Genomic DNA, 14,213 nt, shown 5'->3' with positions numbered 1-14,213 from the left:
TGGGTCAAAGTTACTAATGGGGTATCACAGGCAGTGGTGGATTAAGCAGACCAGAGGCCCTGGGCTGACCCCAAACTCGGGCAATCCTTCTCCACTGCAGGTATATAAGGCAATGAAAAGGGAGAAGCGGTATATCCAGCACTCTTGTAAAAAAAAAATTTTTATTCGGTCATATTAAAAAAACAGGACAATTAAAATGATAATCCCGGGAACACGCTTACACGTTTCAAACCTCTAGAGTTCTTAATCATAGCTTAGTTACCCAGTTGTGAGTTTACATTTTCATACCCCACATCTTAAGTCAAATGGTTTCCTGTGGGTTGAGCTAAAAAGTTAACCATTTCAGTACTATACTATGTTTGGAAACAACATCGACACTACATTTGGTTCGGAATGAATTAAAAAAACGTTACTATTTGGAGCTTACCATTAATGATAAATGTACTATGTTATACACAATTCTGTTTTTCTGTGATAATAATTTGAAAAAACAATTTTGGCCAAATTTCTTAATTGACTCTAGATAGAATAAGATATGTGTAAATCACAATGTTACATAGAAGAAGTCAGCATGGGTAATGATGCAATAATCCGAGGAAAGAGTTCAAAGGTGATGGTTTTTCATACCTGCTACTATGGTGGAATTCATTAGTGTGTACAATTCTAATGTTTTGTATTGAAAATGAAAGAGATTTTATGGAAATGTATATTTTTCATGTTTATGGAGACTGAAAACAGATTTGTACTGATTGTGGCATCTTGTCCGTGGTGCTGAAGGACAGCAAGTTGAAAACATTAGGGGTGCTGCTTGGTGGTACTGAAAGTCAGCTTCTATATTGCAACATGCGTATATTTAAAGCATAAAAAGGAAGTATTGAAATAGATAGAGTGAGAAGTGATAGTATAGAAATCAATATGATTTTAGGTGACCCTCAATGAAGCTGTCTGTCTATCTATATGGGATGTATACAACTTAATTGTATTATGACAATGTTGGTATAACAAAATTAATTACTTTTCCGGAACAGTATCTGAGACTTTTTTGATATAGTAATAAATAAATACTGAAAACAAAATTAATTTATGTTCTCTTGGAATGTCTATTATAGTATCATTCTTTATTTTTCACCGGGTTATGCGATAATTCTAAGAATTAAAAATGTATTTATATTGAGCCCAAAGTGAATAATAACTTACAGTTATTCAAGAGTACCTAAAAGTACCACTAATTTGGAACGTGTATAATACTCATAGTAAAAACTCCCCTTTCATTAGGATTTCTCTCTTCACCATGGTTCTCCTTTTCAATACTATTGATAACATAGATGAGTGACTATTCTCTTGAATAACTAAGTTATTATTCACTTTGGGCTCAATATAAATCCATTTTTCATTCTTAGGATTATCCCATAACCCGGTGAAAAATAAATAAATAAAAAACAAATAAAAAAGAATGATACTATAATAGACATTCCAAAAGAACATAAATTAATTTTGTTTTCAGTATGTATGTATTACTGTCAGGGATCATTACCATGTATATTGTTTGAAACATATTATCCTCACACATATGTATATACATTTCAGTTCTTTGTGTAATATACTGATATATAATAAGTTCTTTGTTCATGTCGGACACACCTATGGAAGACACCGCCCCCTGGAATGCAAGAAGAGTGAGTCTGAGAAGTTACAGCTGAGAAACACCCCCCCCCCCTCACAGCTGCGCACTGTGTTTCCAATGGGAGAGGCTGCCCCCCCCCCTGCCCCTGATGTGGCCACTCCCGGCCCAACCAAATCGGTATGAAATAATCGCCTTGTTAATTTTGTCATTTGTAGTGTCTTTTCCATTTACAGAAGTTCCATTCTAGTGTGCAGGACGCTGTTCACTGATGAAACAACACGTCATCATAATATAGAGATGGTGGCCGACAGATTGGACTGTTACAGATTATGTGTTTGATGTTTTGAACGTAGATAATTCCTATACAATGGTGGGATGAATGATTGCAGATACGTGTGTTGTTTTGCCGGCATTGAAAGTGTTAAGATTGTGAGACTAGACACTGTGAGAAGTGAGTGTGTGACCCCCCCCCCCTCCCCCCTGTGTTTGGGAGGAGGAGGGGGGCTGACTGGGTGCAGTCTGCAGGGCTGATGAGACAAAGGGATTTCAATATGCACTGCTTTGAGATATGTATATATATATATATATATATATATATATATATCAGTAATGTCTACAAACCTAAACTGTTTATAAAAGTTACGATATTTATGTGTTATGAGCTGATCAGATTTAATGTGTTTTGATGTTAATTCAGATGTATTAAACTATAGATACTGTGAGACACGGGGTTTTGAAAATGTATGTGCCCCCACCGTTCCCTATTTTTATATACAGTTTATTGGTTTGCAGTAATTAATGTTATCAGATATAATATTTTCTGTTTTATTGAATAACTAACTACAATTGTTTTGTTTTTTATTTCACACATGAGTTATGTCATTGTAAAGATAAAATGTATTTTCGTCAGGAAAAAGTCATTTTTGTTTCAGGCTGTTGTACATTACAGGGGGTTAAACTAGTGCCCGACTTTGTTATGTTGAGATGTAGTTTTAGACTCTGCTACATTACTTTCGCAGAGTCCACAAAGAGGGGAATGGTGAAGGGACTGATCAGGTACAATTTTGGTTTGTTTTGAATTAATTAATTTGGTTTCAGGAGATCTAAAAATGTGTATGAGACCCCAATGAGTAATCCAGATTAAATGTGTATGAGAGTAACCTAAATGTTGAGGATTTCCTGTGTAGATGGTTCCAGATCTTTCCAGAACGGTGAATATGGCACTGGGTAAGCTGTGCTGTAGTCTCCATCCAATATGAGGTATTGTGTAAGAGACCATCCCCCTCCAGCAAATTTACACAGGAGGCAGAGGTGACGTCACCCACACGAGTCTTTATGGATTTAGATGGGGGAGAAGGCAAAACAAAAATTGTCTGGACATTGTTAATTTGATGTAAAGTTTTTAGGAATTTTTTTATTTTTTATTTGTTTTTGTATTAATCAAGTATTTGCAGAACCTGATAAAAGTGAGATTCTCAAAGTATTCTGGATTATCAGATGAGTGCGGAGAAGTGTATAACATTTGGTTTTATTTTAGAGGATGAAGACGCCACCCCTTTGAGATGTTCTATCTATATGTGACATGGGTTTCTAATGTAAATTTGTAATAAAGAGATTTTATTATACAGTATGTACAAGACAGGATACGAGGCACCAGGTAAATCATCCAGAAACCACTCTCACCTCCTCATTCATCTCAAGGAGCGGAGCTGGAGGTGCTCGCTGAGGCTGTAACATGGCGAAAGGTAAGACGGCCGACATTTACACTGACTCTAGGTACGCTTTTGGCATCGCACACAATTATGGGCCCATTGGTAGTAGGAACTTCATTGGATCATCGGGTAAGCCAATTGAGAGAGCGAGAGAGGACAGACCTGACAACAAGGGTATGTGCAGCCTGGTGTCAGTAAATTGGCTTGTCCCTGGATACAATAATGCCACCACTAGGTTGTAGCAGCCGGCATGATGTGTGCACGGCATGACATAGGTAAAACAGCAAAGGTACCTGTGAAAAGTGCAGCCCGGCCAGATTACCCGTCCCAGCGAAGGCAGAACATACAACTACCCGAGGTAGAAGTGTATGACAATGTGCTCGTGTGTGTAGACCTGTTCTCAGGGGGGTTTGAAGCCCGGCCGGTATCTTCCCCCACTGCAGAACTTGTGTGTAAGTGACAGGGGAACAGTGTTATCCCAAGTATTGACCTGGTGTTTGTACAATGATAAGATGTCAGCAGTTCTCTAGACATTGTCCCAAGGTTAGTTTGTTTAATAACTGTATTTAAGAAGTGTTGTGGGAATATTAAATACTGAGGTTAAGTTTTATGTAAAGTTCTAGACCAGCCTTAGCATTGGACTATTAGAGTCATGCGTCAGATAAAAGGTACAGAAGCGGAATATTCCCATTCGAAAACATTTTTATTTGTTTATTTTTATTTTTGTGGGGAAAGGGAAATTTTAGAGCAGAGAATTCTGTGCAGTGTATATGTGTATGTATAGACATATATAAAGAAAAGAGGAATCAGTTTGTAGGTATCAGTTTTAGTTACTGACCAGTGTGAACGTTTAACATAAATCTGTCATTGTTAATGTTTTTCTTCAAGTTAATTATCTGATTAAGATCTAATTGGTATGTCCCAGGCTTTACAGCTGTTGCTGCTAAATTCTGTTAGAGCTGTTTGATTTGCCTACAGAACAGTCCTGGCAGACCGGTGCCAACCTTATCATACCCGCCTCAAACGAAGAGAACAGACCTTGAGAGGCCTTCCCAGGTAGAACGAACCAGATTAGAGTAAGAAAAATTGGTTAAAGACATTTGGCAGATAAACATGTGGAATCTGTGTATGTTTCTGTGAGGTGGAGATGTTCTAGGCAATCAGCTGAGAATAAGGTACAAATCCCGCTGAAAGAGTATCACCAAGTGCAAATGAAATGCACCCAATAATTACACATCTTCTAGGTGCCCTGTCCATTGTAACAAAGAAGTTTTTTCCTTATATAAAGGTGTTTGATGTAATTTAAGGGCCTGACATTATTGTATGTACTTAGAACAACGTTTATAATGTATGCGGATGATGTTATCACCAGATAGTATTTATTTTAACAAATTGACAAGGGTTGGGGGTCCCCAGTAAGTGCCAGTAAATATGAACTAAAAGACTTTTAACACGATGAACTCCATCACTGAGATGCGGCAGGCACAGCCTGAGCCAGTACAACGCGTTTATCATGAACTGACGGCAGTGTCACAATTCTAAGCAGCCGTCCAGACAAGTAACTTGCCAGAGGAAGAGTACAGATGCGGAGGGTTTGTGATAGTCACAATACAACTCCACTAATCCGCCTACGTGGGATCTCACCCCAGGCTCACAGCATGAGGTGCTATGTACAGCCTAATGACGTAAGCTAAAGGAGACGGTGTCTGACAGATGAGAAGGACCAAACCAAGTCCTGATGACATCAGCAAAGATAAAAGTAAAGACCAAAGACCTGAGTGAATCCGTCAGCAGGATCAAGTGTTTTGATTAGTAAGTGGCTAGGAGGGGGTAATAATAACTCCCCCACTGGACACCAACGTAGTCTGACTCCACAATTGTGTGGGTTACCCTGAGGGTGACAGTCAGTGAAGAGCAGAAGACAGGAGAAGAAGAAGACAATGGTGTAAAGGACTGGCAATGAACTGATGGGACCCGAAACCTGAGGGTGATAGCATGAGATTGGTGATAGCATTATGTTATTAGTTGAGGCCCTATTGTTTATAATGTCTGAGGTTTATAATTATAATGTGTGTAAATATGCCACGGTGCTGCAAATTACAATCTGAAAAAGTCCCATTAGGACAGTAAGTGACAGTGCGACAATTGTTACCATTAATAAAATGTAGACTGGATTAATTATATATATATTACAACCAACAGCGGTTTGTAGATTATATCAAGACAACCATCCTGTATCCTGAGGAGAATAGGGAAAGTTAGGACCACTCCGACACCTTGGAAGTCCAGGTACAAAGGGGGGTCACTCATCAGGAGTAGCTCGTCTCAAGCTGGTGAAGAAATCCAAAACCCCTACCCGCCTGGTTCGAGTGGTCGGTGGTAGGTTTCTAGGCAAGACTCAGGGATAGAGTAATAATATTTTTAGGGGGGACTGTCAGGGATCATTACCATGTATATTGTTTGAAAAATATTATCCTCACACATATGTATATACATTTCAGTTCTTTGTGTAATATACTGATATATAATAAGTTCTTTGTTCATGTCGGACACACCTATGGAAGACACCGCCCCCTGGAATGCAAGAAGAGTGAGTCTGAGAAGTTACAGCTGAGAAACCGGTGGGGGCTTGGGCACTCCCACATCTCTCTGGAGGCATGTGTCTTTTTCTGTGTTTCTTTGTTCTGAATAAAAAGTTTTACAGTCTTCCTCCTGGGGGAATGGAGGGGATGTCTACCAACATTACTCTGTGTGGTGTACTTCTCTCCAGGCATGCCTTCAGCTTTCAATTTACAGAGGTAGTTATTCGGTGTGAAATACGGACCTAACATTACTATATGAAAAAAGTCTCTGATACTGTTCTTGAAAAGTAATTAATTTTGTTATACCAACATTGTCATAATACAATCATGTTGTATACATCCCATATAGATAGACAGACAGCTTCATTAAGGGTCGCCTAAAATCATATAGATTTCTATACTATCACTTCTCTCTCTATCTGTTTCAATACTTCCTTTTTAGGCTTTAACTATTCGCATGTTACAATATAGGAGCTGTCTTTCAGTACCACCTAGCAGCACCCCTAATGTTTTCAACTTGCTGTCCTTCAGCACCACGGACAAGATGCCGTAATCAGTACGATTCTGTTTTACTGTTTTCCATAAACATGAAAAATATACATTTCAATAAAATCTCTTTAATTTTCAATACAAAACATTAGAATTGTACACACTAATGAATTCCACCATAGTAGCAGGCATGAAAAACCATCACCTTTGAACTCTTTCCTCGGTTTATTGCATCATTACCCATGCTGACTTCTTCTATGTAACATTGTGATTTACACACATCTGATTCTATCTAGAGTCAATTAAGAAATTTGGCCAAAAAATATTTTAAAATTATTATCACAGAAAAACAGAATTGTGTATAACATAGTACATTTATCATTAATGGTAAGCTCCAAATAGTAAAGCTTTTTGAATTCATTCTGAACCAAATATAATGTCGATGTTGTTGCCAAAGATAGTATGGTATTGAAATGGTTACATTTTTAGCCCAACCCACAGGAAATCATTTGACTTAAGATGTGTGGTATAAAAATGTAAACTCACAACTGGGTAACTAAGCTATGATTAAAAACCTTAGAGGTTTGAAATGCGTAAGTGTGTTACCGGGATTATCATTTTAATTGTCCTGTTTTTTTAATATGACCGAATAAAACTATTATTTTTTACAAGACTGCTGGATATACCGCTTCTCCCTTTTCATTGCCTTATATACCTGCTGTCGACTTAGAACTTCTCTTGGAATATCTTCGAGCACCATCATTGTTTACAACGTGGTCCAGACAAATGCATGGAATAACGCAGTGGAAACAAGGTGAGTGAACCCTTGTTTATTTTTTCTATAATTCTTCTCCACTGTTGCGCTGCTGGGCCGTGTCTAATGTTAACCCCACCTTTCTACTTGAGCATTGACAAATGTGTGTTAACATTCCCCTTGTCAAAGGGCTATGTCCCTATATACTGACAGTCTCCAACCATTACTGACAGTATTACACTCTGTAGGGACACATCCTTCTGGCAATGGGAATGGTAACACCCATTTGTCTATCAGACCTGGACTACACAAGGCTTTTTGTGGAATAGTGCCACTAACTGTTCCTTATAGATGAGTAGATGAACTTAGATGTGATAGTTTAGAGATGGAACCTGCGTGTCAAAGACACGCAGGACTCGCTGTCGCTGTACCCATCAGGTCCACGGGACTGACGATTCAGTGAATAGCGCTAGATAAAGCTTCTGTCTATAGAGAATACAGAGCAGCTGTATCTAAACAAGTAAAAATAAATTTGAATGAAACGTATTTGTAAAGTTGTTGCAAAGGTGTACACAGCAGTTTCCCCCTTAGTTACCAGGCTTATTTTGCATTAATGACCAAGCATTATTTTTCATTTTTTCAACGTCGCATTCCAATAGTCATAACTTTATTTTTTCAACGAGACAATTTTCCGTGTTGTTTTTTGTCTCCTTTAACAATAAAATTGATTTCTTTATTTAAAGATCATTAATTCACTATGTGAATTAATTATAACACAAGTTCTCATGACCGGCTCATGAATATAATAAGTCATCATGTGATAAGTTATTCTTAGTAACACACTATGTAAATTGAATCCTGGAAATTATACAAAGACCTTGTGTCCCGGTCTAGAGGTAGTTACCCCGTCTGTGATACAAGAGTAGATGATGTATTCCAGTCCCCATAAGCTCTATCATGTACATGACTTTGATTCCAGGCAACATCTGGAGCATTACTTTTCAGATAAACCTGACATGGTCTTTGGAGATGACACCTTGAAATTTGCCATTGATAATCTTAGACAAGTTTTCACAGTGGGTATGTATCCTGATTTTATTACTCCTAAGATACATTGACGTGTATATTATTGTATTTTTTATTGGTTATTAACAATTGTAAACAACTGAAAAATCACAAGGAGCCGAGCAAAGTCCTATTCATTGTATATGATGAAGAATATAAGATGTCAGGGTTTAGTAGAATCATTGTTTTCTCTACTCTAACCTTGAGAACCCTGTAAAACATTTTGGCGGATTATGAAGGGCATCTCAATAATTCGAATTGTGGGTGCAATTACCTAAATCTGCTGTTATCTGACAGTTTCGGTTTTATCATTTTGAGCTGTTGTTATTTTCTGATCTCTTCCTGTATTTTTTTTAAAATATAAACTAGAACCTGATCTCTAGAATCTACAGTTCTATGTTTAATGACAGATATCCTAATATACTTAAGAAAAAAGCACCAACAATCAATTTGTGCTCACAATACCACTAATGGCAGAAATAATAATATTTTTTTAATTCCCCATATTTAGAGGAAGTTATCATATTGGGATGGAGATGTCACTCTCTTTGTCACATTAGACTGCACATGAATGACAGTTCGACAGACTTGTTGATTGGGAGACTCTAAATAGGGTCAGGTCCAGTCACATCACAAGTACTCAAATATTAAAAGGGTAAAAAAAATTCAGCATAGGGTAGATCAAGAAAAAAAAGTGGAAAAAAAGCTAACAGAGGGCGCACCTTTATAGTATAGCCAGTAAAGGGTCTAGAAATCAGAAAGCATAGGTGTCATAAGTGAAGCTGTAGATCTGTTGATCTTTAATAAAACTAAAGGATCCAAAATGAAGCTCATAAATCCTTAAAAAGTTTATTTAATTTAAAAAAAAAAAAAATTCGAAACAATAATGTTTACTCCTAGGATTTCTGAGCCTGCATATATCTTTCTGTTGAAGCCCCATACCTATAATTTACCTTGGGATACCTTGTGGTTTCTGTGTGTTCATTATACAGACCATACTACACAAGGTCCACCATGTTTGCTTTATTTTCCACTTTTGGTATTTCATTCTACATTTGGATACAATAATTGCAGCCACAACAAATAAACAGCTGCACCCCTGGTTATCGAGGACACATAGGGTGACCTATATACCACCCCATCAGATTATCACCTCTCCTTTAAACCCTGGCTCCTGCTGCAATGGATGAGATTTATGAAACCTTCAATCTCAGCTGCTTAACCCTTTAAATAGCACAGTCAATAGCGACCGCGGTATTTAAATCTTTTGACAGAAGGAGGGAGCTCCCTCTGTCACCCATCGCCGGCCCTCAATCTCCGGCCGCCGATGTGTTGCCATAGCAGCCAGGGGGCTAACAAAGGCCTCAAGGCCTGCCCTGGCTATATGCGTATTAGGCCGTTCTTAAAATAAAATTGAAAAGTACAAATACATGATATCACAGTGATTGTAACGACATGAAAAATAAAGTGAACACATTAATTCAATCGCATGGTGAACGCCGTACAAAACAAATGCAAAAAAACTATGGCAAAATCACTTTTTCTCTCCATTTCCCCTCCAAAAAAAACATAATAAAAATCAATAAATAAGTCCCACATACCCCAAAATAGTAGCAATGAAAACTACACCTAATCCCGCAAAAACAAGCCCTCATATGGCGATATCAATTGAAAAATAATTAAGTTACGGCTCTTGGCATGTGATGATGCAAAATTGTATTTTTTTATTTTATTCAAAAGGTTTTTTTTATTGTGCAAATGTAGTAAACTGTAAAAAAAACTATACATATGTGATAGCGTCATAATTGTACTGACCCATAGAATAAAGGTAACATGTTATTCATGCCGCATAGTAAATGGCGTAAATTTAAAAGGTGAAAACAATGCTGGAATAGCTTTGTTTTTTAATTCCCTCCCAAACAAAAGTTAATTAATATAATATATGTACAAAAAATTGTGCCATTGAAAAATACCAATCATCCTGCAAAAAGAAGGCCTCATACAGGTATGTAGACGGAAAAATAAAAAAGTTATAACTCTTGGAATGTGAAGGTCAGAAAAATAAAAAAGAATGCTTGGTCGTTAAGGGGTTAAAATATATTGAAGACTTTTGGATTGTTCTAGTTATGGTCCCATGAGCCTCCATTCTTCTTATCTTTCATCTTACTACAGGACCTCAGATGATTGCAATCTTCACCTTCTTAAAAACATTGGTGTCATCGACCTATAAAACATTTGAGGGTTATTTAATCTCTTTTTCAGATTTTTGGGTATTGGAAACCCATTGTTTACATAGTTTGGTAGACGTGATATAGACACATGTCCTTGTTTATCCACAAAATCTATGAGGGTTTAACATATTAGATGTTTCAACAGTCAAAATGTTTTTCTGCAGGTCATATTAATGGAGACATCTTGATTGACCTCAGTTCTGGTTCCATGGTTCATCATCTATATTCAGCCAGTGAGTTTCTCCAAAACATCATAGTGCTGAAGGCCAATAACAGATGCATCATGGAGCTGAAGAGATGGGTGGACGACCGTACGGGAGCATTTTATTGGGGCCACACATCAACTCTTCTTCAAGAGAAAGAAGAAAACAGGTGACGTAGTTGTGCAAATATCAAGAGAAAAACCACTGTCATTGTGATTGTTGCACCTTATACAACAAATATAATGGGAGATGGGGCAAAGATCCAGGAAAATGGTATTACCCACTGACTTCAATATACTTATCCATAGAAGGCGATCTTATACTGTACAAGTTAATGCTGGAAAGTCACAGTATAAGCCTGACACTTGGTGTAACAGTCTTGGATGATTTCAGGCTTTACCTCTAGTATTGCAAGTTAATAGTCCAGTGCTAAGTCCTGAGCCACCATGTTGATGTTGACTGTGGGACAATCACTTTTCTTGTCTTTTTTATTTTCCAGTGATCAGTGTCAGGACCAGGAATCAAAACTGAGATCAGCCATTCAACATGTTGTGAAATACGACCCGGAGAAAGAGAATATGACAGAGCCGCTGGTCTTACCACCAGCCGATTGTGTCATCAGTGCTTGGCTTCTGGAGATTATCAGCAAAGATCAAGATGATTACATCAGATATCTGAGGAAGTTCTCTAGGTTGCTGAAACCTGGAGGACACCTCATAATAATTGGTATTTTAGGTACAACATATTATACAGTCGGAAAAGACAAGTTCCATGTTTTCGCATATGATGAGGATTTCATCAGGAAAGCTCTCGTTGGAGAAGGTTTTATCATTGATTACTGTAAGGTCAAGGAGAGAACGGCTGTCAGTGACCTTACTGACTATAAGGCAGCCATATTCATTGCAGCTCACAAGGAGAAGTAGGTTGAATATTATAAAGTCTTCATGTCATTACTTCATATGTTAAGCTTAAAAAAAGATCTAACATTTAAAAAGAAGCTTCCTTAGTGCAGTATAGAATAGCATAACAATAATTGTTCGTTTCTTTTTGGGACTTTGCCTTGGACTGGTCCTAGATAATATTGTAGAGTCTGATCATCCAGGACATCATGGGAGTCTGAAATCTTGGGATCAGTTGCTTTCTCATTGTTGTTCTGTTTTGTATCTGCTTTATATAAATAGTGTAATAAAGTGAAGCATAGAGCATTTAACTGTTTGTGTCCTTGACTTGGAGCGGGGGGGGGGGTGGATTTCCTGCTCTATAGATTTTACAGACCTTGATTTATGAGAAGAAATTTACAAGCTCCAAGACAAAACAATATAATAATCCACAAGGGTTTTGCTCTATGATCTCATTTACTTAGAGACTTTTTAGAGAATCCTGTTAATATGCTTAATTAGAATCTAGTGCACAATATAATTGTCTAAAAATAATTTTTCTGAAAATTAGCACCTTTCCTGTAAATAGATGATTTATGACTTTGGGAAATCCCCTTTAAGGAGATATTTAGCTCTGAAACAGAAAAACGGATTTCAGAATTCTATAAAGATATAATATCAAATTATTTAGCACAAAACTTTTGATTGATTTAGATTAAAGAAAACAAAATGGTTTAAAAGTGGATGTTTACTTTAAAGATAATGGGGGAAACTTTTAAACACAATTTTCTGGTGTCAAAAAGTTGCAATTTTCGCAAAAACTCAGTTTTTGAGAAAAGAATTTGCGACTTGCTTTTTTACACAACCGCCACCATTTTTTACAAAAAAGTTGGCAAGGCTTGGTGGAAGGGGGTGGGACCACCAGTGTCCTTACACATTTAATATAGTAAAGTATGATATAGTAATCTAGCGCAAATTTTCTCCAGCTTGCAGCTGAAATAGATTAGACATTCTGCTGCACAGACAGCCAGAGATGTGCTATTTTATTAAATGGAGTGTGCCTCTTAATAAATTAAGCATATTTGACATCAGTGTTCTTCATATTAAGCAGGTCATATAAATTGCCAGTTTTAATAATTTCACCCATTATCTATTTTATATTTTGCTGCTCCTTATACTTACTTAAGGAGTTGTTCATGAGGTCCCCTGCACAGAATCCTGTCCTGTCCTGCATTACACAAACAGATTGATATGAATGGACACTGTGTAATGCTTAATTTTCCCTATGGTGGTGCTGCACCGAAATTAAACACTTACTGACAGATTTCTCATATATTACAGCTGATCGCTGGGGTCCCAGCAGTGGGACATTTTATGTTCTGTTTATTGTAAAGGGATACTTTGAACTAGTAGGAATTGGTCTTAGAGAAGAACCCTTACAGCCTGCTCATAACCATAATTTGAATAGAATAATATTTTACTCTGAATTTCTTGTTAAACAATTGGTTAATTTGTTGTTACAGCCGCTTTGTTTTTGGAATCTTTCCTTATACTGATAATAGTGCTGGGAACTAGTGTGATCATCTGGTACATCATGGGGTATTATGAGGCTTCTGGCTATTTGCATTATACTATAAACCTACATAAAACCTCAACAAGCCAAAGAAAAAAAAAAGTTTCCCACAAAACAAGTAGACAACCTATAAGCAAAATGCACAGGGAACACAGCACCCAAAGAAATATATATAACTCCCAAGTATTGTAAAATAAAAATATAGAAATCTTTATTACATGATAAATATCAACAATACATGGTATCAAAATATATATATAGAAAAAAACTGATAAAAAAAGGTAATATACGGAGAAAATATCAGTTAGGTAAAATGTTGAAATACCTAAGAGTTAACAGAACAACCCATCTCAAAATAGCGAAACCACCCCATACAAGACCCCAACACTAATGCATCAAAAGAGCAAAAATGCTGCAATGTGAAGTGCACAGTTACCAGATAATATCAATATAGATAAATATAAATGAATGCCAACTAGTAGTATATATTCATAATCACAAATACTAGATAGATTCTATTCTGACACCTAACCAAACAATGGCAAGGCATACAACCAGAGGGATATTAGAGAATGGCAAGGGCATATGAGATGTAGCAAAAGACTGCCTCGACGCGTGTTTCATCTAAGACCGGCTTCGTCAGGAGGCTAACTATACTAAAACACCAGGGGTTTATATAGGAATGCTATAAACGCCAAATAGCTGTCACCTGTGAGTGATATACAAATCGGCACTCAGTTCGCATGTTGAATGCCACCGCATCACCGGAAGCACCATGTGTCTGCGTGGTGATGAAACGCCACATCAAATTACGTCAGACGCACATCACCCAGGTTATGCAGACAAACACACGGCACTCCGGAATACGGTGCCCTCAGTGCATGCGCGAACGAGCGTCTGTGCACAGCAGCACAGGCAAGAGGGATAATAAGTAATGTCGCTAGGAATAAATGTAGAAGGAAAGAGTATATTTGAAATTTACAAAATGTGGACATATAGTCCATTGGCAACAATTAATGTACCCGAAACAAGTAGCCATGCATCCATGATAAATAATAAAACAAAAAAAAACATAAATGATAATTGACATCATAAAGAATAA

The 14,213-nt window shown here is 37.2% G+C and overlaps 1 protein-coding gene across 1 annotated transcript; it reads left to right on the top strand.

The window, feature by feature from the left end:
- Positions 1 to 8,087: 8,087 nt before the first annotated feature.
- LOC142662448 (nicotinamide N-methyltransferase-like) lies at positions 8,088 to 11,583 on the top strand. The gene is made up of 3 exons (XM_075840653.1): positions 8,088 to 8,241; positions 10,622 to 10,829; positions 11,160 to 11,583. Exons 1-3 carry the CDS (start codon positions 8,088 to 8,090, stop codon positions 11,581 to 11,583), a joined length of 786 nt encoding a protein of 261 aa, XP_075696768.1.
- The last annotated feature ends 2,630 nt before the right edge of the window (positions 11,584 to 14,213 follow it).

This window comes from Rhinoderma darwinii, chromosome 10 (genome assembly GCF_050947455.1).
Source record: "Rhinoderma darwinii isolate aRhiDar2 chromosome 10, aRhiDar2.hap1, whole genome shotgun sequence".
NCBI classification, from domain to species: Eukaryota; Metazoa; Chordata; class Amphibia; order Anura; family Rhinodermatidae; genus Rhinoderma; species Rhinoderma darwinii.
The sequence above is the reverse complement of the archived record's forward strand: the minus strand, read 5'-3'. Positions and strand labels throughout refer to the sequence as shown.

Coding starts and splice junctions, on each gene's coding strand:
- LOC142662448 (XM_075840653.1), top strand. CDS start 8,088: ATGATGTATTCCAGTCCCCATAAGCTCTATCATGTACATGACTTTGAT. Junction 8,242..10,621: donor TAGACAAGTTTTCACAGTGG/GTATGTATCCTG, acceptor GTTTTTCTGCAG/GTCATATTAATGGAGACATC. Junction 10,830..11,159: donor CAAGAGAAAGAAGAAAACAG/GTGACGTAGTTG, acceptor TTTATTTTCCAG/TGATCAGTGTCAGGACCAGG.